The following is a 22,156-nucleotide window of genomic DNA, read 5'->3' as shown; positions in this document are numbered from 1 at the left end:
CGGCAGCAATTGTGCTCGGGCTGGCGTTGGGGTCCGAAGGAAGAGGCGCCGGATTCTGCCGCGCAGCTTGCTCACCGCCTAGAATTATTGCCACCTGAGCTGAGCTGTTTGGTGCCTTGGGGTCGTCGGGGACAGATAGGATAGCTACGTGGATATACATGCAGTTCTGCATAATGGCGTCATGGAAGCTGACACAGCCTGGCAGAAAGTCTATCGCCTTAGCTGCCCGGTCCGCCGTCTCCGGCGACGTGCTAATTGCGAATTGCGAATGGCAAATTGGCTTTAAGCCTTCAGCTGGCCCAGAGCTTGGGCGTCGCAGTCCGGATGAAAAAGCGGGGCCGAGCCTTTTGCAGGCATGCTTAACCTTGTAATTAGGGGTCAAAAGAGCGCTGAGATGTAGTGATCTGGCCACTATAAGTGCAGCGAGGGGCGCTAAGGCGCAGCCATCTAGCGACTGCAGATTCAGAGCCTCCCTCGCTGTAATCTCCAGCTGCGCGTCTGGCCCCGCCCCAAGCTACCACTAAAAGCGCCATTTTGAGCCACTGAAACCCCAGCACGCGCTTCCGGACAACGCCCAAGCTTCACCACTTTTTTTTTTCCTTCTTTCCCAGCCAAGCTCAATGGACGCTTGCAGCTTCCACGCCTCTTGTCTCGTGCTCTAGAGTTTCCGCAGTCTCCCACGGCCTCTTTGTGTCTAGCTCTTCTTTCTCTCCCCACTCCTCGATCAGTCGCCTTCAAGGAAAACTCCCTCCGCCATGTCTCCCGTCTCTGCAGCCAAGAGAAAACGTGACAGTGCCTCCATCGACGCCTCTGCAGCCACAGCCGCAGCCACTTCCGACGCCAGCTCGACGTCGTCCATCAGCGGCGCCCCGGCGCCCGCCGCCGTCCCCATTGCCGTGTCTCCCGCTGCGTCAGCCTCTCCCACGCCCGCCATGCTGTCTTCCGCTGCCGCCGCCGAGGCCGCACCCGCATCACAGTCGCAGCAGCACGAGTCGGCGCTCGTCTCAGCCTCGCATCCGCCGCCCAAGCGTCAGCGCTCCAACGGCCATGTCGCCAATGACCAACCCAATACTGCTGCTGAAGCCGAGGCCGAGGCCGAGACCCAGGGCGGTGCCGACTCCGACGCTCAGCCTGGCACTGCCAGTGGCCCTAGTACCATGGCCCCGCCGCCGTTGGGACAGCTAACCCATCCCGTCGGCTACAAAACCAACCCGCCTCCGACCGGCCGGCCCATCAGAGTATACGCTGACGGCGTCTTCGATCTCTTCCATCTTGGGTATAGCCACACAATGCTCCTATCCTGACTCCATTACTCGCCCTCCGGCCTCCCTGGACCCACCAATGCTAATATGTTCTCTTGTATTGCCCCATAGTCACATGCGTCAGCTCGAACAGGCCAAAAAGGCCTTTCCCAACGTCTATCTGATTGTTGGTGTCACTGGAGACGAGGAAACCCATAAGCGCAAGGGCTTGACGGTGCTAACGGGCCGCGAGCGTGCCGAGACGGTCCGCCACTGCCGCTGGGTCGACGACGTGGTGGAGAATTGCCCGTGGATTGTGACGCCCGAGTTCCTCGAGGAGCACCAGATTGACTACGTCGCCCACGACGACATTCCCTACGGCGCCGACGAGGGCGACGACATCTACCGGCCGATCAAGGAAGCCGGCAAGTTCCTCGTGACGCAACGAACTGAGGGCGTCAGCACGACGGGCATCATCACCAAGTAAGCCACGCCGCATGACATGCAAAAATTCCACACTCCACACAGACCGCTAACCAGGGCAATCTGCCTCGCAGGGTCGTCCGCGACTATGAGAAATACATTGCCCGCCAATTCAAGCGCGGCGCATCCCGCCAGGAACTTAACGTCAGCTGGCTCAAGAAGAACGAGATGGACATCAAGCGCCACGTTAGCGACCTGCGCGATAACATCCGCACCAACTGGGCCACTACCGGCCAGGAGCTCAGCCGCGAGCTGCGCCAGTACTGGCCGGCCAGCCGCCCGCAGTCGCCGGCGCGCACGCTGTCGACCAACAGCCTCAGCGACCTGTCGCCCGGCGTGGCGCGCACGTCGGGCGCCGGCACCGTGGCCAACACCAACGACTTTATCACGGGCTACACCATTGGCCTGATTGGCGGTGTGCGTTCCTGGGTAAGTGTGGTCCCCGTACCTCGGTAGAGGGGCTGCGCAAGCCAGGAGTCTTGCCTCTCCTTTTGCTTGTCCTTGTGCTAATTCAACGTGTAGATGACCAAGAGCCGCCGTAGTGGCGAGAACCGTGGACCCAGTGACGACGACTCCGATTCAGAAGCCCGGAGCCCGACGACCGCCGGCGCATCTGGCTCAACGGCTGTCCCGACACTGGCTAAAACGCCGGTGAAGCAGAGCCAACAACAGTCAGCCAGTCTTGTTTGATCAGCCATATACTCTGCGTCTTTTTTTATCTTCTTTCATTTGTTTCTCTATGTCTGTATTTTCGCGCACGTTTCTGTTTCGTTTGTCTCTCTTTTTTCTTTTTTTTTTGGGTGTTAGAAATACAGTTGCGCATCGGCGGCTTCAAAAATAACGATGAGTATTTGTGTGCCTTGGGCAATTTGCTTTTCGTGAAACAATGCAAGTTTGGCTGCTGTCTTGCACGTCATGGAGGTTTATGGACGGATTAAACCATTTCAATGTCTGTGCCTAACCACGTCATAGAGGGCGTTGTTGTTGTCGTTATGATCTGTTGTCCCGGCCCCGGATTTCACATACGACCATAGCCTGTGGAGAATACGGGGTCCCGTCTGCTCCCCCCGAGTCAAGCCACCGAGCGCCGGTCCAGTAGTATGGTGGGTGACCACATGCGAATCCCCGGTGTTGTATGTGACGCTGTTCTTTTTTCCGCGATCCGGCCGGGGCTTCACCTTCATCTGTCGTGATACTTGGGCCGGCTTCCACATACGACCATAGCCTGTAGAAAGCACGGGATCCCGTCCGCTCTCCCTTAGTTAACCTACAGAGCGCCGGACTAGTACTACGGTGGGTGACCACGTGGGAATCCCCGGTGTTGTATGTGATTGTCTTCGTTTTTTGTGCTTTTTGCCAAGATGGCGGGGGAGTGGTTCCGTGACAAGTCACGATACTTGAAATACCCACAACCCGGCGTCTAGCAAAGCCCCTTGAAGGTTAAGAACTTTACACTAGACGGGCAATCACACCAACAACATTTTCCTCGATTTTCAGAGGGCACCTTCGACATTTTGACCAAGCTAACAGCTACCATTATTGCAAACTACTTTACTTTATTTTCGCCCCCGACAGGTCCTGTCATCCCTAAGATGATCGCGTCCGTCCAAGCGCCCGCGCCCGCCGCGCCCGCGTCCGCGCCTCCGTCATTGACGTACGCGCAGGCCACCTCGCCCGCCAGCGACCCCTCCCCCGTGCCCACCACTGTCCCCTCCTCCGCGTCGTTCTCGCCGAACCTCGCCGGCCAGGCCCCTCAGGGGCTCCCCTCTTCCGTCGCGCGCGTCGCGACAGGCGCAAAACGCGTCAGGAGCGAAGACGCGCCCCTCCCCCAAGAGGCTCACTACGCTCCCATCTCGCTCCCGGTCGGTCGCTTCCAGGCCCTGGCCGACAAGATCCGCACCAAGCAGGATGCGGAAGCGGCCGCGAGAGATCGCTTGGCCAGCATTTTCTTGACAATGGCCGACAACTGCCTGGCCTCCATGGCCCCCCACGCGGAGGCCTTCGCGTCTACCCGCCAGATCGTTAACGACCTGGCCTCAATCCTGGAGAACGGCCTGGTGGCCGTGATGACAGGTTCACCCCTCGCGCCCCCCACGGGCGCTGCCACAAACACCTCTCTCCCCCCGGCCGCACAGCCAGTGCCACCCGCCCCTAACACGGCCCCGGCCCCGGCCCCGGCTCCATCAAAGGCCCAGCCTGCACACCACCCCTCTGCTGCTGCTCCTGCAGCGCCCACCGAGTCCTCGGACAAGGAATCCTGGAGCACAGTCGCCCGCAAGGGCAAAAAAGCATCCAAGGCCACCCAACCCGCCGCCCCCTCGACCGGAGCCCCAAAGGCCAAACAGGGCAACCCCAGCTCAGCCCCCAAGACCGCCCCCACCGACAACCGCCTTTTCGTGGTTGTGCCAACCGACTCCCCCCTCCGGAAGCTTTCGCCGGCCTACATCGTAACGAAGGCCAACGCGGGCATCCCCCGCGGCGAGGGCGCAGGCACCGCCACCGCCACCAAGACGGGCTTTGCCCTGACAGCCGTCCGTGACGTCGGCAAATTCCTCAGCCACGCTGAGCGCATCCGCGCCAACCTGACTGCGGAGAAGGTTCACAAGAGGGATGCTTGGTCCAAGTACATCGTACACGGACTGCCCACCTCGATCACGGTCGAGGACCCCAAGACCCCCGGCGCCGTGATGCTCCACCGGGTCACCCTAGACGATGTCCGTCAGGATATCGAACAGGCCTTTGGTGTCGTCTCCGCCAGCGCCACGCTGTCAAAGTACGTTGGCAAGGCAGGCGTGTCCACCTTCCGCGCCCACATCGCCTTCCACGAAGGCCTGGTGTCCCCGTCCGCGGTTCCCCGCCGCGTAGCGACACTTGGAGAGCTGCACATGGTCTCCGCAGACAACACCCTGGAGCGCTTCCCGTTCTGCACACGCTGCCGGGTCCGCCACTTTGACCGCAAATGCCCGGCCGATACCGAGACGCAGTCGTCCACCCCGGCTGCCGCCGCCCAGGGAGACAAGGCCCCGTCCCCAGCGTCCTCCCAGGCGCCTTCCACGGCCGTCACCTCGGCCCCCCCGGCCCGGCCGTCGTCACAGACGAAGAGCCCTTCAAGCTCCCAGGCTTCCCCCTCCCCTGCCTCCTCGGCGCCCAGCCAGCCATCGACCGCCCCATCACAGGCCGCCCAGCTGCAACCCTCTCCCCTGCCCACCTCCAGCGAGTCCCCTGAAACACGGGATTCAATGCAGGTAGACGACAATGACGAGGAACTTCTGTAAATGTTAGGACACCCTAACGACACAGTATTGCAAATGATTTCTGCGAATGTGCAAAGGTCCTGGACCTGTGCACAGTCGTTGCTACACAAGGCGCATGAAGACCAGGTGGATGTGGTCTGCCTCCAAGAGGCCCCGTCTAGCGCAGACCCGGGGAACAGAACGTTCCCTAGGCACCCCTCCTATCAGGTAATAGTCCCGGAGGGTAACTGGCGCTCGAATCCCCGAGTCGCCACATACATTTCGACAAAAAGACACGGGCTTCGCTTCCAAAAGGCCTACATGAGGGAAGAACACCAGGATGTCATCATTGTGGAGGTCCTAATCGGGGGGCACACGTACAGCATCGTAAACCTTTACAATGCCGGGACAGGTTCGGCTAGGACAGGGGAGGCGCTTCGTCTTCTGACCAGCATGCAGCCAGGGCCGCGGTCTGTGGTAGTGGGCGACTTCAACCTCCACCACAGTGCCTGGGACCCCCGATGCGCCACGGACGACAACGACGCCGAGCTCCTACTGGCCTGGATGGAAGAGCGTGCCCTTCTGCTGGGCAACGCGGATGGGGAGCCAACCCACGAGTCAGGGAGTGTCATAGACCTTACCATAATGTCGTCGCCTCTTTTTGTCACCGGGGCGAGCGTGGAGCTACGGGACGATCTGACATGCGGAAGTGACCACTTCCCGCTCTTGGTGTCCATCCCGCTGCCGGCACACAGTGGTCCCGAGCCCCTCGGGGCGCTTCCTCATGGATAAGCTTGACAAAAAGAAGTTCGACGCGGCATGCAAGGCCGGCGCGGCTCGCCTGGACGACCTTGTGAGAGAGTACCGGAGGTCAGACGGCCAGATCCCGGAGAAAAAGCACATTGACGACTTCGCGAGACTTCTACAGGATGTGATCCTGGACGCCCTGGTCGCATCAACGCCCAAGTCTCTGGGCAAGGCCAAGAGCTTCCCATGGTGGAACAAGGAGTGCAGCGTCGCGCGTGCGGAGCAAAGCGCAGCGCGGAACAGGGTGGAAAAGGCAACGACACAGGCCGCAGCACAAGAGGCCAGGACCGAACGCCGCGAAGCCAAGAAGCGCCTCAGGCGCGCACTCAGGAGCGCGGCTCGGGCTTTCTACGCCGACTTGCTGGCGAAGGTCACTGATACCCGAGACCTCTTCCGTATCGTGAAATGGAGGACGAAAGCTCCGCACCGCCACTCCCCAGCACTATCGCCGGCGGACGGAGCGGAGGCCACGGTACAAGACACCACGGAAAAGATCGCTCTCCTTCGCAGCGTGCACATGCCTTCCGCCCGGCCAGGGGACAACGAATCCCCCGCCCTGCAGGTGGAACCGAGGACCCGGGGCTCCAGGACGGAAGCCCCGCCGACACGCGCCCGAATCACCAGAGACGAGGTGGAAGCTGCTCTTTGGAGGCCGCGCAACACTGCCCCCGGCCCGGACGGCCTCTCGAACAACGTCCTGAAACTGGCCTGGCCCTCCCTCAAGCGGCAGGTCACCCATTTGTTCAACGCAAGCTTCTTCTGGGGCCACCACCCTGCCTCCTTCAAAGAGGCTAAGGTGATCGCCCTGCCAAAGCCCAACAAGAAGGATCGCTCGTCGCCACGGGCCTACCGGCTCATCTCGCTGCTCCCGACCCTGGCCAAGTGCCTGGAAAGGATAGTCGCCCGCCGTCTCTCGTGCTGGGCGCTGGAGGCAGGTCACATCCAAGACAAATACGCCGGTGCGGTTCCGGGGCGCAGCGCCGAGGACATGTGCCTACGCCTGGCGCACTCTCTCGAGCGCACAGCCGACCTCAGGGGTGAGTCTTCGGTCCTCACCTTTGATATCAAGGGGGCCTTCGACGCCGTGCATCCGAACCGCATGGTCAAACGACTGGCGGACCTGGGGTGCCCGGCTGGAACATGTCGATGGGTGTCCTCGTTCCTGGCGGGCAGGCGGGCTTCCCTAACCTTAGACGGCGTCTCCGACGCTCTCCAGCCAACAGGTGGCAGCCTCCCACAGGGCTCGCCCATCTCCCCAATCTTGTTCATGCTGTTCATGTCGCCGCTGTTCAAGATGCCACTCCCCTGCACTCTCCGTGGGTACGCTGACGATGGTTGCCTAGTCAACTCAGACTCGTCCCTCGAAGGCAACTGCTCGGTTCTCTCTCGCTCTCTGGAGCTCGTTGACAGCTGGTGCACGGACAACGGCATGGCGCTCGACCTGACGAAGTCCGAACTTCTGCACGTGACGCGCAAGCGTCATGGACAAAACCCAAGCCTGCGACTCCCCGACGGCTCTACGCTGGAGGCGGTCAGCCCTCGCGAGACCCTGCGCTGGCTCGGCGTGCGCTGGTCACGTAACCTCTCCTTCGTGCCACACATCCGAGACGTGGCACAGAGGACGGCACCGGCCATTCGCGGCATCCAGATTCTGTCCGGGTGCTGGAAAGGCGCCCCGATCAAGGGTGCCCTCACGGCGGTCCGCGCATGCGTGGTTGCCAAGCTGTCTTACGCTGCGGCCACATGGTGGCGCCCAACCCCGCCCGACGCCCCGCTGAGCCGCGGGTTACTGGGGGCCTCAAGCCTCCTCGACCGCACCGTCCGCAGAGGCCTCCGCGCCGCCCTGCCGCTATATTGCACCACACCCTGTGCAATATACAACCTCGCATCGGGCTTCCCTCCCATGCGCTATGCGCTGGACAACCTCCTTGGGTCGGCTGCTCTCAGAGTCGCGCTGGCCCCGCCAAACCACCCCCTCGGCTCCATAAGGCCAATGTGGGGCATACTGGGCGAGCTCAGGAGTATGCTCCCATACGAGCTGTCCACGAGCTTCCCGCCGCCATGCAAGGGCAAGCTACCTTCGACCCGGGCCCCGATCCGGGGTGACAAAGAGGCTGCCGCTGCAGCACACCTCGCTCTGGTCCGCTCCTCCCCCCCCTCAGACCTGTGGCTATACACAGACGGCTCGAAGCTGAGTCCGAACAGGGTTGGCGCCGGCTGGGTAATTATCCAGGGGGGACAGGTCCTGCTCTCGGGAAACCGCCCGGTCCCTTTCCGCGCCGAGGTGCACGACGCCGAAGTGCTGGCCATTGCCGAGGCCATAACCGCCGTCGACCTGCGGGACAAACCGCGGTGCCGCAAAGTCTGGATCTGTTCAGACAACATGGCAGCGGTGAGTAGACTCACGTCCCGGGACGTCAAGCCCGGAACCTCCGAGGAACACCTTCGGAGAGCCCAAACAATTTGCGCGGACTGGTTACGTCCCGACGCCAACCATCCGCGGCCAAGACCGTGGCCAGATGGAGCCATTAAGGTGGAAGCGATCTGGGTTCCAGGCCACTCCGATGTCGTGGGCAACGAGCTCGCCGACAGACAAGCCAGGTGGGGTGCAGACATAATCACCACAAGGACTGGCATGTCACTCTCCTGGGCACGCAGTGAATTCCGCGCCCGGGTCACTACCGCATTTCGCGCCTGGTGGGAGGCAGAGGGTCGCAACTCCAGACCTCACCTGCGCCGCCCGGTGCAGGCCCCGAAGAAGGCTTGGACAAGTCTCCTTGACGAGACCGATCGCAACCTCGCCCGCGCGGTGCTGACAGCTTTGTCAGGACACGGCGACTTTGCGGCCTATCACCGCCGTTTCGAGCACGAGGACGCCGTGCCCTCCTGTCCCCTCTGCGGAGCCGACACGAGCCCGGAGCACATCTGGGTTTGCCACCACAACCCACAGCGGGTGTCCAGCAGCTTCTTTCAGAAGTTGATCGGTACCAAGCGCGGAGCCTGCTGGCTGGCCGCCAAAGCAGCCAAAGCCCCCACGGCCCTGTTGGCTCACCGCCGCATGAGGCCGGACACGCGGGCGCAAGACGCGGCCCCTCCCGCACTCCCTCTGCCACCTGGAGACGGCGTACCCTCGGGGTCTCCCCCTTAGCGCGTTTGCGCTGCCATCACCTCCTTTTTCCTACTTGTTTCTCTCTTTATTTGTACTTCCCTTTGTTGTTTCCTTTGTTTTTGTTTTTATGTTTGGTCTGCATCAGCGGCGAGGCCAGGACTCTGGGCCAGGTTTGGGGCCACACAAGCAAAGGACAGCCTCTGGGCTGGGCGGGTGGACACACTTTAGTCATTACACTTTGTGCGGGGGGTTTCTGTATGCATGGTTTGGATTTTAGGTTTCTGTTTCTGTATGTAATTTCTGGTACTACTTGTAGTCCCCTGTCGTATGCCGAGAATACCTCGCGAGTAGACAGGTAAATAAAGAATCAATCAATCAATCAATCAACACTAGACGGGCAAAATAAAGAGCCACACACACAAAGAACTCTACACTCACGCGCTCAAGTCTAGGAAACCCCATGATCTGATCCCCGGCGCTGTGTCCCGGCTCCAGGCCCGTTTGATAGCCGGCAGTTACATAGGAGTTTCCAGTGGGTGCGCGCTTTGGTTGTTTCTCCCTTAAACTTCCGTCGTTTTCAACTTTGATGTCGGCTATTCACCCGCCTACTTGGCGTCTCTTTGTTTTTTTTCTCGCTTTGCCGCGATGGGAACAAAACACACCCAACGCTCTCAGCGCAGGCGGACTGGGCGTAGCGAGAATACGGGGCACGCTGGGTACTGGCTGGGTGCTGGGCCCTCGCCGCCCCCGCCCTCCAGCAGGGCAGTTCTTGGTGGCTGGCCCCGTGGGCGAGTGTGGTGTGTTTGGCCCAGCCTGCGACTGCCGTTAAAAACATGGAATGAAGTGAGAAAAAAAAGCAGCAGCAGATGTGCGCACTCAGCGAACTTCGTTGTCTTGTTGTCTTACTGTCGTCAGACCCTCCCAAACAGCCCCCAACTTCTGCTCGTTCTTTTCTCCGTCTCCTCTTTTATTGGGGGCCAGACGCCCCTGGTCCAAGACCTCCTGTCTTCCAATTGCGTGCTGCACTGGCTGGCCGGGTGCTGGGGGCGCTGTCAAAGGACGCCTGTGCGCTTCTTCTTCTTTTGACCAGCAGCCAACTAGCCGACGGGCTTGGCCTGGGCGCAAGAAACAACACCCGCTTCAATACGGTCCGTCTTGTTGCTGCCCTGCCGCAGTGTTGGCGCAAGCGCGGCTACAAACAGGAGCATCCAGGCGGCCAAACTGGAGGATTTGCAGACACGCCGCGCGGTGTAGCAAGACATATCTGTAGTTATGGCGATAGTTACAGACTGGTTATGGCCAGATCGCCATCACGCCCCCCTCGACCAGCACTTGCAAAAAAGTAAAGTAAGAAAGAAATATAACTACAAGGCCCCGAAACACTCGCTGCCCAAACTCCTCCTCAGCACGCTTCTTTCTCGTCTCTCTCAGCGCTTGACGGCCAGAGTTCCCCCGCTTCCCGATGTAGCGCCAGGCATTGGCCGGGCGAGAGCCGCGAGATCTGATAACCCCGACCGCCGATGGCAGCAGCCGCGGGAACGGGAACGGAGACAAGGGTGGGCATGTGCATCCGTCAACGGGCTAGAAAAGTGCGTGCCAGGCTTGATGGGCCGGCTATCGTTGGTGTGTGGGCTAGACGGCTTTTTTTTTCTTTTCTCCGTTTTTTTTTACCCTTGGTCTGGGTTTTTATTCATCCTCATCGGCGATTCTCTATTCACTAGTATGCTTGGTTATATAGACACCATATTATTCCAGGTCCAGGGCTCATTGCCCACTTTTCCACGGGCTACACATGATCTCGGCTGTGATTCTCTTGGGCCGAATCCCAGACCAAGTTGCAGACAATACAGCTGGGCCTACTTACCGTTATTGTATATTTCTCCGGTACCCCTCCCGAGCTTCTTTCTGTAGATCCATCAAACCGACAGCCGAAAGGCCAAAGAACACGCCGACACGCCCTTTCTCTCCTCCCCCCTCCCCCCCCCCCGGTGCTCTCTTCCCTCCGCGCCCGGGTGTATGTCTCGGGCTCCTCTAATAACCCTTTTTTCTTTTCCAGAAAAACGAGGAAACACGCCCCCCTCTTGTCATGAAGTCAGAGTTGCGATGTGTCAAACTTGGCAAAAACAGCCGCACATGGCGTCCTGTGTATTTCCTCTATACATACCTCTCCAGCCTCTACATGTAGTTATTGTATACAAGTAAGTGTATAGGCAAGGACCTTCTCATGGATTTCCAGGGCTCTATTCTAACAGACACCGAACAGCAAGCATCGCACACCACACACCACATCGGCGTTTGGAGACTTGGGGACTTATGCAAGGGGGCGTCCACATTGCCGGGTTGGTTGACTTGGCGATACCCCATTCCCCGAATGACGAACAGCAGACCGGCCAATATGCGCTGAGTCGCTCTATACAAGTTAGTTCTATACGCAAAAATCCAGACAAGTACAAGTACAGATACTGGCTGTCGGGATGATGTCTACCCCGATACTTCCCACTCCCCTATCGCCCTGTCGCTCTGTCGCGTCAAGTTCTCGAGCACGCTTATTGCGCCAATGCGTGAGAGAGTGAGAGATATCGTGGGTCTATACTAAACATAACTACGCAGCTAGTGCGCGTGTATGGCCAAGTCTTCCTAGCCATGCTGCTCGCAGGTTGAATGCTGCCAGACCTGAAGGGAAGGTGACACAACACAACACGGCCAGGGGGCCTTGACAGCCGAAGCCGTAGCGTAGCGTAGCGTAGGGCTTTTTTTCTGCCCTGTCTTCTTTTCTTTTTTTTTTTTCCAAGGTCTTGCTCTGTCCTGATTGGTCCGACAAGGACTCCATACAAGGCCCAACTACACGTAACTAACTCACCAAGTGCCTCTCGACTGTGCCGTCATCCACAATAAGGGGGCTGCAGAAACTCACTCGTCGGTGCTTGGGTGAATACGGGAGCTTAGTAGTGCAGCAGCCCAAGTTGAAACGAACACACATTGGGGGCCGTTTTGCTTGTTTACCTTGCTTTCTCGTAAAGAATATGGAGTCGTTCTGCGACTCTGTGACTCCAGCCATGCCATGCCATGTCATGACTTGGCCCTGCAGTTGAGTTGCTTTGTAGCATCCTGGGGTCGAACATTGAACCTGGCGCCAGTCTGAGATTGGGTAACGAGGCAGCTTTTTCCGCCCCCCCATCCCCTTTCAAGGTACAAGCAATCCATCAAGCCTTGGAAAAACCTTATTCGGCACATCGCGGGAAGCTAGCTTGGCTCGGCAGGGCAGACTCAGCAACACAACGACACCAACTACAATAGCAATAACGCCTGGCGAATAAAGTCAATCGTCCAACACGAGATACACTGTCCTAAGCGAAAACGCGGGAGACTGGCTAACCAGCATGCGTGCTCTTGGCTCATTTCAAGGGACGACTTGAGGGAGTGGAAGTAGCAGCTTTAGCTAGGCGTGTTGTCTTCTCCTTGAAGTCTTGCCTTGCCTTGCCGTGGACGATGTACACTGCCAGCAAGCCATTAATTCTACGCTCGTAAAACGCGTAACCAAGTGGACTCTCAGCTGGATATTCGCACTTTTATATCGCCCGTTCTGCCAGGTGTCACAGACTGTCACGGCCAACGGCCAGAGCTCCCCTTGCCTCCCTGGAAGAAGACAAAAATAGAATAATGCCTTGGCCCACTTTAATATAAGCGGACTCGAACTTAAAGTCAAGGGTCAAGGTCAAACTAGCTTACATAAGACCGCTGTGTCTGGAAAGTGGGTTGTGCTAGTCGTTAGGGTTAGATACACACACCGCGCGTCAAAACAAAGTCTTCTTCGTCTTTCTTTTTTCTTCTTGCGCTGTCTCTGCCATGCAGATCGACCAACTATTTCACGGCTGTTGTCGTTTTTACGATAATTTCCCTCAACAATCTCCGCCAGCAACACATTAAGCTTGTGCCGTAGGAAAACTCTAATCTGGGCGATCCTTTGCCCCTTTCGGTCATTATCCCACACCGACCACGGCCCCAAAGCTTTGACCCTTACATAGTTGGCTAACTAACTCTATTAGCTAACTGTCCCTCCACTTTAGATTGGACTCTGCTCCAGCTAGCCGAGATGCTCTGCTCTGCTCCGCTGTGCTGTGCTGTGCTGTGCTGTGCTGTGCTGTGCTGTGCTGTGCTGTGATGTGCTGTTCTTTTTCTTGTTCTTCATTCTGATTCACCCTAATCCTCGCTGTTCTTTGCTGCTTCACGCGGCTATTTGGTTCGTTTTGCTGGGAGGCGTCACAGGGAAGGATGAAACCTGAAACCAAACATGCGCGACTCTCTCCCGAACTCGCCGATTTATGCGCGGTAACCCATGGCTATCGATAATGATTGACGGGCCAGAACCCTGACCTGGCCCAACTCAACTCAGCTCAACTCAACAAGTCCCTAGATACTCGTACTCACAAGAGTGCGAGTACACTGAAAAGAGAGGCCAAATACTCCTAGTTACTCACTTATCGATAACTAATTACCTCCACAAGTACGCTCTTGTATGTATCTCGTTGGTTGGTCTGGCCTGCAGAAGCATCCATCCGCATGGCATAGCCCCTCTCCCCGCTCTTCAATGTCCTCTGCCCCTCCTTCTGTGCTGCTTTGCCTTCCACGTGCATATATTGTACATGTGTACATGCATTTGCAATGTATCTGTGTTAAACCTGCACAGGTGGTCTCGTGCCCTCTTACCATATCCAACCATCACTGCAGAAAAGCCACTAGTGTTGCTGTTGTTGTTGCTGCTGTATAAAGGCGCTTGCTGCTTACTGCTATAGTTGGATCCTCTACACCGACCATCGTCGTCCTCAACAGCAGCTCAGCCATTGCTGCCAATGGCATAGCCAAGATATCTGTCTACCCCAGCCGAGTCCTGCCGTCTGCTGCCAGACTCAAACGTGAACTTGCTTTTGGTCTGGTCTGCGCCCTTCGGATGTAAGCTCCGAGCCACAAGTCTATCAAAGTATATATGGATGCATGTATAGACAGACTAGTTATAGCTTGAGAAGAGAACCCCTCTTATGCCTTCTGCTTACTTGGCCAGCTACGCCAGGATCTGCTCTCCAAACAGCCGCTTCACAGGCGACCGCGAAGGGAGGGGCCCATGCCACCATCCACCCGCAGCGCCCATATTTGATTTTCCTGGTGCGTGTGGGTTTTTTTTTCTGCCACGGGGCCTCATTCTCATCTGCTCGCTCCTGTCCATCTGGCCCCGTTTATGCCCTAACCCCGATACTACTAATGCCATCTCCTGGCCTGGTCTCGTCTGGCCTGGACTCAGACGCCGGCTTTTTGGCGCGGCAAATGGCCTGTGCCGCATCTATTGGTGCCGCATCTGCTGCTTCTGCTGCTTCTGCCTGCACTGCTGTGCCATGACATGCGACATGATCCATAGCGTCCGCAGTTCCGCGCGCTTTTCTAGAAGCTAAAAGCTTGATATCTAAGCTCGGACTGGAAAATGACTCCGATGCTGCTCAGTGCGCCTGCGCTGCACTTCCTGCTGCTGGGCTTCCACCACTGCCAACCAAAACGAACCTAAACGCCCAAGACAAAAGAAGAGGAGGGGGAGGCGGAGACGGAGAGCCACGAGAGAGGCACCGCACCATCCACGCTTCAGTCAGAGAGCTTGGCTCCATAGTTCCATACAGCGAGCGCAGGCAATGAATGCGCTCATCTGCTTGCTGCTGCTGTCCATCCTGCAAGTGCTGAGCCTTTTCAAGCATGACTGGCCCCTCTTAGTCTCTTGGCTTCTTGGCCTGTCTGTCATTTTACCCTCTTGTTTTTGCGTCTACTGGTACATATCTATACGATCCTACTGGGCTATTATCACCATCCTGATCCTGAAATCAAACCCTAAGATGGACCTGCACTTTGCCAAGATCGAAGGAGGTGCAAACTGTCGCTGAAGCTTTTCTTACGATCCTTTTTTTCTCGTTGCTTGCTGGCCCTTCTTTATGCCTGCATGTCCCAGTCTCTGCTGTCTTTTCTTTTCCCTCTTCTTTGTCTTTGTATATTCTTCCACCCATCTTTGCTTAAACTTGTTGTTCTCTGTATGGTCTGCTGCCACTCGGACACACTCCGGCCCTCTTGACCGCGGCTCTTTTTTTTCTTGCTTGGGTTTTATTCTTTTTTTTTATTTGTTCCTCCCTGTCTGCGCTTAGCTGCGTCTCTTTATTATTGTGTAGACGCTTCTTTGGCGAAGGACTGTGTTTGTTCTGTGCTTATTTAACGGCGTCTCCTCCTCCCTCTCTTCCCCCTCCCTCCCCTCCCCCGCTGTGTCGCGGTTAAGTTTAGCCGCCTCGGCCCCCGCCGTTCGACTCCGGTTGTATGCACACCACGCATATACGTGTAAACGTGCATTCGCGTACGAAGCCGGAGACTGGGCACACAAGCAAGTACAGGCGTGTAAGCAAGCAGGGAGACAACCCTGCTAACACTCTTTTGCAAGCAACAGAACAGAGAATAGCAGAGCAGAGCAGAACAGAGGAGAACACAGCCAGACACCGCTCGCTTAGTTGGCTGACTGCACAACTCGTCGGCTGCAACGGCACAACTGCAACTACATTGTCATACAGAACACAGGGCACGACTACACTTACAACCACAATTACTACACTGTCACACCATACAAGCAAAACACAAGCACGCTGTTGTTGTCAAGGTCGAGGACTGGACTTGGACTTTCTCTCCATCCATCTCATAGACACTGGGCTGGCCTCTCTGCTTTTGTAATTCACACCATCCACGGACTAATGCACAGGCCGGCCGGTCTTTCTCTGTCCCATCCTTAGCGTGGCACTGGGTTTTCTTTGGTCTATTCTTTATTCTCTTCCAAGTCACAGCGAACGGCATATATCACAAACACGCCGACATCCATATTCTGCCCCCCCCCCCCCCCCCCTTGTTGTCTTCTCTCATTCTAGTTGACATTCTGCCCAATCCTCCCATTCGTCTCATAGTCTTACACTACCCCCCCCCCCCTTCCCTTCCCTTCTCCGACACCCCGTTACGGTTCGGCATCATATTAGACCCTTGCCCTATTTTCTCTCTACGCCTGCCGTTCTCTATCCCAGCCACAGACACGCCCCTCCTCGCGCTCGTACACGATAGTCCCGTTTCTGCACCGTGTCTTGGCCTTTTGTCATCGCCATGGCGAGCCTAAGGGACATCATGAATGCCGAAGATGAGGCAGTCGATACAAAAGACGCTGTGCCGGCCTCTTCTTCCTTCTCGTCGTCTCTGTCTTTGGCCTCCAGTTTCCCCACGCGCCAACCAGAGCTTCGCACCACCCGCTCGTACCATCATATCCACAGCGCCACACACACCACCACTGCTAGCGCTACTACTAGCGACGACCTTTCTCGCCGCCACTTCTCCCACCACTACAGTTCTCCCGCTCTCTCTTCCCCTGGCCGCTCGCACCAAGGAGTGTCTGTCTCGTCCTCTTCTAGATCGTCTCCTGTTCCACCTGGTCACTCTTGCTCACATCACGACGTCATGGATCCCCACAACTCTGGCTTCCCGCTTGCGCCGTCGGTGCCCTCGTCGTCAAGATCACTTCAGGCGCCGCAGGGCACTCAAGAGGTCAAGCTTACTCCCGTCACTGGTCGTGTAAGCCGAGCCAAGAGAGGCATCCCTGTGCATTACTGCCAGGAATGTAACAAGACGTTTACTCGGGCTGAACATCTTAGGTACATTTCTGACCTTCTTTCCTCGTTATAAGCACCAAGTTTTAAATCGTCGCCACAAAATAAGGAGGAAATTGCAGAGGAATCCGCAAACTACACTAGAGATCACAGTTGATCCAAAATCATCATAGACCCTAAGATGGTACACAAACCCTAATGGAGTCCACGCACTAACAAACATATCCCCATATAGACGCCATAGTCTGAGCCATGGCCGTCCGGAGTTTCCGTGTCCCTTTCCCGGTTGCTCGCGCGAATTCCACCGCAAGGACCTGCTTGAACGGCACCGCCAAAAACAGTGAGCTACGCCGACAAAAGTGTTTGTGTACTGCGTTTTGTTGAACATGGCATGCTGATGACTTCGACAGCCATAGTGAGAATGAACAGGGTGAGGCCTACCCTAATCCTATATCCATGAGGGCTGCAGAAGGTGCCATATCACGGTCGCCAAGCGTTACTAGTTTTGGGGGCGCTTCTGCAGCCTACTACCCGCCCCCAAACAACAATCAATCTCATACCCTAAACGTGCCCGTGTCCGCACCTCAGCACATGCAGGGGGCTGACTTTTCTTGGGCGCGTGCTAGGAGCTCTTCGATGAATCTTGAAACACTGCCGCCACCGATGCCGCCGCTGCCGCCTTCGGCCACCGCCAATCCCAACCACAGCCATGACAACGGCTTCTACCCGCAGTTTCCCCTCGCCACGTACCCGTACCCGTACATGAATAACGTCAGCAGCAACCACAGCAGCCCCAGCGGACACAGCCAGAGCCATGCTTCCGCCAATGTGGCCGACGCCATGGACAGAGGCAGGATGCCTGGCCACCACATCGCCATCAACACTACCCATGCGCAGCCCAACGAGACGCTCTACAGCCACTCCTACGATGCTTCCTTTACGATGCCCATGGACTTTTCTACGCTTGGCTTCTTCCCGCCCTACGGCGGCCAGCAGAGGGACCCCGCACCATAGATCAGGGGCCGAATGCCCCGTTTTCTTCTCCTCTTTTTTTTTCTTCCTTCTTTTTCTTCCCTTCTTTTGCTCCTTTTCCATGGCTGTTCCACTGGCAAGGCATACTTTCATAGCTTCACACTGTCGATGAGCGAGAGGGGAGAGGTTGAGAGAGGATAGGAACTACTTGCATTAGCCCATTCTCTGTACATTTTTCCGTTTTTTTATTTCTTTGGGGTTTTTTTTCTTTACTTCTTCATGGCCGCATACACTTGCATCATAGAACGCACTCCATTCTCTTTTAGTCCTTTCTCTCTAGATTTTCTTTTAGCCAATTCCCCGTTTCGTGGCTTAGAGTAGCAGCACAGCTTTTGCCTTAGCAAGATGCAGTTGATGGTGACACCCGATTGCTTCTAAAAATAGACACACTTAGACAATCTTTCAAATCCTCCCATTGACGTACAGCTTTTCTAAGCAGTAAACACGGGCAGTGCCGTCATAATCGCGTAGACTAATGGCCGAGGTTCACTGTAACTATATTACCGTCCATCCTATTTTTTTCACAGCCTTGCACACGGCCAACTTTCTCCATCTCGGAGATTCTCCCTGCAGCTCGCTCGTGTTCTGGTGTTTCCCAACGCGAAACAATGCGCCCGAGACAGCTTAGATAAGCAGCAACTGGCGTGCTGACCAATCAAGTAGCTCCGTATTCCTAATCCCCTTTTTAGCTGTAATAGCAATAAAGCTGAGCTTCCCTCGATGAGCCGCATGGATAACTACATACATTCTCATTTGCAAACCACAACGAAATCGTTATAGTCCACACCCACACCCACACCCACATCCACATCCACATCCACATCCACATCCACATCCACATCCACCGCCAATCCTACCCACTCCGTTTCCTGCAGATGCAAGACCCAGAAGCCCAGACCCAGACCCAGCGCCAGCTTCTTGGCGAGCGTCAGCCTTTGCTGGTGACTGCCGAGTCGCCCCCATCTCGCGCGCGCTCCCACGAGGCAGACAGTTCCATTGACGCACATGCCAACGCTTCCGAGGACAGCAATGAAGCACTATCCGAGAGAGCAATCAGCCCATTGCACGGGGCGTGTATCATGCTCAGCATGTCGACTCTGATATTCATTCAATGTACGCGTCCTTACCCCAGTTCATCCTCATCCTCACCCTCACCCTCACCCCCTAAACTTTGGCCCCCCCTTCCTGCCCCCAACTACGAGATGCCTACCTGTGTGCTAATTCATCCGCATTGTCCGATGCCCCGTAGCCTCCAACATTTCGGGGATTACCATGATCCAGTCCCAGGTGGCTGAAGAGCTCGATGCTGACGAGGGGGTAATGTGGTTTACTGGTGCCTACCTCATCGCGCTATCGGCGCTTACCCCCGTCATTGGCCGACTGGCCACCATCTTTACCCCGCGCGGGCTCATCGCGCCAATCTCGTGGCTGGTGGCAGTGGGAAGCGCGTTGTCCGCTTCTGCGCCGTCGCTTGGCCACTTTCTTGCCGGCCGCGTCGTCACGGGCGCCGGCGGCGCCGGAGTCATGACTCTGGCTATCATTTTCGTGCTCCAGCTGACAAGCAAGCAACGCCGCGGCATGTACTTGGCCCTGGTGAACATGGGCTTCACAGCCGGCTTGTCCGTCGGTGCTGTGGTTTACGGCGCTCTGCTGCCGTGTATTGGCTGGAGAGCCATCTTTTGGGCACAGGCGCCGATTTCCCTAGCCGCAGGCTTAGGGGTATATCTAAGTGTGCCAGCAGGCTCGCAAGAGCAAAAGAGCATGCAGGATAGGGCTGGCTCGCTCCAGAAAGTAGCGCGCATCGATTACATTGGAGTTGCGGCTTTGGTGAGTGTGACAAGACGTGTATTACTGGGAGTTCCTCTGACGTGTTGTTTTCTAGACGACTACCATTTCCGTGTTTCTTTATGCGTTAATTGGCGACATCAAACCATACCACATTTTCGCATCCTTTGCTTTCCTTGGGTTCTTCATTGTTTGGGAGTACCGATGCGCAGTTGACCCTATTATTCCTCTCAAGGTTCTGTCATCTCGAGGTGTCTTGTACACTTGTTTTGCGCAACTGATCTTTGTATCAACCCGCTGGACTCTACTTTACTACGGACCCATCTTCATGCTTGTTGTCAAGAGATTCTCGCCCTCAGTCGCCGGGTCAATTCTGATCCCAACAAACATTGGCTTTGGAGGGGGTGGACTGCTGATTGGCTGGCTACACATCCGCCACCATGGTAGCTTTTGGCTGTCTAGCATCCTGTCGCTGGTGGTTTTCTGCTTCACGCTTGTTCTCGTTGCATCCAGCGGCACCATTTCATCCCCGGTTTGGCTCTTTGTGCTATACGTCTTCTTGAACGGCCTGGCCACCGGCGGTGGAATGAACTACACCCTGGCACACATGTTGCATCTGACAACACCTGACGTGCATTTCGTGAGCACAAGCCTCCTTGGCATGTTCCGTGGGTTTGGTGGCAGCTTTGGCACGGCCATTGGCGGTGGTTACTTTATGAGGCTCATCAAGAGCATCATTACAAAGGACTTTGAGCGCCTTGATGGCGGCGTCCTCAGCGAGGCACACAAGGAAATGATTGTAAAGCTCGCAGCCAGGCCAGAATTCGTTTTTGACGGCGGACTGTCCCCAGCTGAGCAAATCATTGCTCGGAATGGATATGCTGCGGCACTCCAGCAAACGTGGAGAGTCGCGGCTTTGATTGGCGTGGGCGCAATTATATTACAAGCGATGTGCGGCTGGAAGGCCCCGGCGGAAAGCAATGAATCTACAGTAGATGCGGATAATGATGATGATACTGAGGGTGTTGTCGGCTAGATGCGGCTAGAACTAGACCTTAGATTATGAGATTCAGATGTATATACGGTGAACTTGGATACTTATAATTTGGTTTCTTGCACTTGATGAGCTATACTCGACCATTCATCTAGTTGAAACGGGAAGTGCTTCATTGCTTTGAATGTGTGCAGAGGACTGGCGGGAGAAGATCCCCGGGCATTGTCTTAGCTTGGCAGCCGTGGGTATGTAACTAGGTGTGGTAATTGACTGGGGCTGGTCGTGCGGCTGTACTTCTTTATATTTCTTTCACAAAGACTATGTAGGGATTGTAGATTGTAGAAAGCTTTACTGCTACAGGATACGTTCTTCTTTTTGATACCGGAAGATATTGAAGAGAGAGTTTGAGTTCATAAAGCCACTGGGTTCCCTGAGCGAGCACACACAAGTAATCCCTATAGCACAACCATGGTTAGCGGTCATATGCGTCCCTCAGCCTCCGCTGATAAGCAAGCTGTGACATTTTGCGATTGGAAGCAGAGTGGCTATGGTGTGATGTGGTGTACTCTGTTCTTTCTGCTCTAGCCGAGTTGAACATCGAAAAGGTTTTCGCATTCAGCATAAGGTTTCTGACCCCGTTAAAAGATGAAGCAGGACGGGTGTATTTCTTCAAAGCAACTTCATGGCCCCAGGGACCATCTCGAGTTTGTTGCCAAGGATGCAGGCACAATCTTCTTTGTTTAGGTGGTGTCTTATCTACACACACACACATGCGGAAATCGCGGCACACATCTTGAGGCATGCTTGTAAAGTCCTGCGGTGTTAGCTCGGCCAGACTGGGCTCTGTCTACGGCGTTCTTTCGTGCTTGAAATTGAGCACGAGTAACAATCCATTGCATTTCGATTGGATTTCGCATCAATTGGTTGCAACAAGGTCATTTTTCATTGTCCCACGTGCAAATGTGACGTCACACAAGATATCTTAGGGTTACGTGCAATCTCCTGGGCTCGGACCGGACAACCCAAAAACGGCCGAAAAGCCGGCGAATGGCTGGCTGGTGTAACGAACGCGTTAAATGGGATCGGAGACTCCTGCAGCTGTGATTGGCCCAACAGGCACCCAGAGGCCTGAATAGGAAGTTCTTTGTTTCTTTTTTGTTTTTTTCTTTGTTCTTTTCTTGCGGAGGAATGCAGGAGATATGCAGAAGCATGGATGGGCACAAGGTCCAAACGAATTGAATTGTAGGGCGCCCAGCGAGCGAGAGAGATAACGACGGAGCCAGTTCAAGGGAGTTCCGGGGGTTTAATTGTATTAAGGGACTGGTGCAGGAGGAGCACAGCGTCAATGGTTTCACAGGCTTGTTTGTCTTTTTTTGGTCTTTTCCCGGGCCGCCCTTTTTATTGCACTCTTTCTTTCTTTTTCCTGTGATTGTGACAGGTTGCAAGAGTGACCGCCTCGGCTGAGCTAGTCTGGCCAAAGCCCAAGAAAAAGCAAGAAATACGGCAGGCCGCCGGACGGGGTTTCAACTATCTGTAGGCGCCCAGCAGTTAAGGCTGGGCGGCCAGGGAACACAAGCCCGATGCATTGCGTTTTGGACGAGGGGCCTGTCACGCAGATGTGGAGCAGAGCCGTCTTCCCGTCCGGGAAGGCCCGTCCGTTGAGCTACTGGCGGCCGTCGAGGGCCAGGTTCTCGTCTGTATTGCAGGAACCCCCCGCTCGCGCTCGCGCGCTGGCTCGCGAATGCAACTATGCGGGGGAGAGTAGGGCCAGAGCACAAACACGAGGGCTTGCATTTGTGCGAGGCTATTAC

The 22,156-nt window shown here is 56.1% G+C and overlaps 5 protein-coding genes across 5 annotated transcripts; all 5 read left to right on the top strand.

Moving 5' to 3' along the window:
* Positions 1 to 755: 755 nt before the first annotated feature.
* BROUX77_007744 (uncharacterized protein) lies at positions 756 to 2,414 on the top strand (the record flags this gene model as incomplete). Its single annotated transcript, XM_073752871.1, has 4 exons — positions 756 to 1,276; positions 1,374 to 1,724; positions 1,799 to 2,153; positions 2,247 to 2,414. The coding sequence occupies 4 exons, from the start codon at positions 756 to 758 to the stop codon at positions 2,412 to 2,414; spliced, it is 1,395 nt and encodes a 464-aa protein (XP_073602037.1).
* Positions 2,415 to 3,316: 902 nt separating this feature from the next.
* Positions 3,317 to 4,999, top strand: BROUX77_007743 (uncharacterized protein; the record flags this gene model as incomplete). Its single annotated transcript, XM_073752870.1, has 1 exon — positions 3,317 to 4,999. The coding sequence occupies one exon, from the start codon at positions 3,317 to 3,319 to the stop codon at positions 4,997 to 4,999; it is 1,683 nt and encodes a 560-aa protein (XP_073602036.1).
* Positions 5,000 to 5,410: 411 nt separating this feature from the next.
* On the top strand, positions 5,411 to 8,912 carry BROUX77_007742 (uncharacterized protein; the record flags this gene model as incomplete). Its single annotated transcript, XM_073752869.1, has 2 exons — positions 5,411 to 5,666; positions 5,713 to 8,912. 2 exons carry the CDS (start codon positions 5,411 to 5,413, stop codon positions 8,910 to 8,912), a joined length of 3,456 nt encoding a protein of 1,151 aa, XP_073602035.1.
* A 7,125-nt stretch (positions 8,913 to 16,037) lies between these two features.
* Positions 16,038 to 17,548, top strand: BROUX77_007741 (uncharacterized protein; the record flags this gene model as incomplete). Its single annotated transcript, XM_073752868.1, has 3 exons — positions 16,038 to 16,579; positions 16,770 to 16,874; positions 16,945 to 17,548. The coding sequence occupies 3 exons, from the start codon at positions 16,038 to 16,040 to the stop codon at positions 17,546 to 17,548; spliced, it is 1,251 nt and encodes a 416-aa protein (XP_073602034.1).
* Positions 17,549 to 18,441: 893 nt separating this feature from the next.
* Positions 18,442 to 20,387, top strand: BROUX77_007740 (uncharacterized protein; the record flags this gene model as incomplete). Its single annotated transcript, XM_073752867.1, has 3 exons — positions 18,442 to 18,679; positions 18,816 to 19,393; positions 19,449 to 20,387. 3 exons carry the CDS (start codon positions 18,442 to 18,444, stop codon positions 20,385 to 20,387), a joined length of 1,755 nt encoding a protein of 584 aa, XP_073602033.1.
* Positions 20,388 to 22,156: the final 1,769 nt, after the last annotated feature.

This window comes from Berkeleyomyces rouxiae (genome assembly GCF_048999995.1).
Source record: "Berkeleyomyces rouxiae strain 22BRR77 chromosome Unknown BrBRR77_ptg000012l, whole genome shotgun sequence".
In the NCBI taxonomy this organism is placed as follows: domain Eukaryota; kingdom Fungi; phylum Ascomycota; class Sordariomycetes; order Microascales; family Ceratocystidaceae; genus Berkeleyomyces; species Berkeleyomyces rouxiae.
Note: the sequence above shows the minus strand (reverse complement) of the source record. Positions and strands in the feature narration are given on the sequence as shown.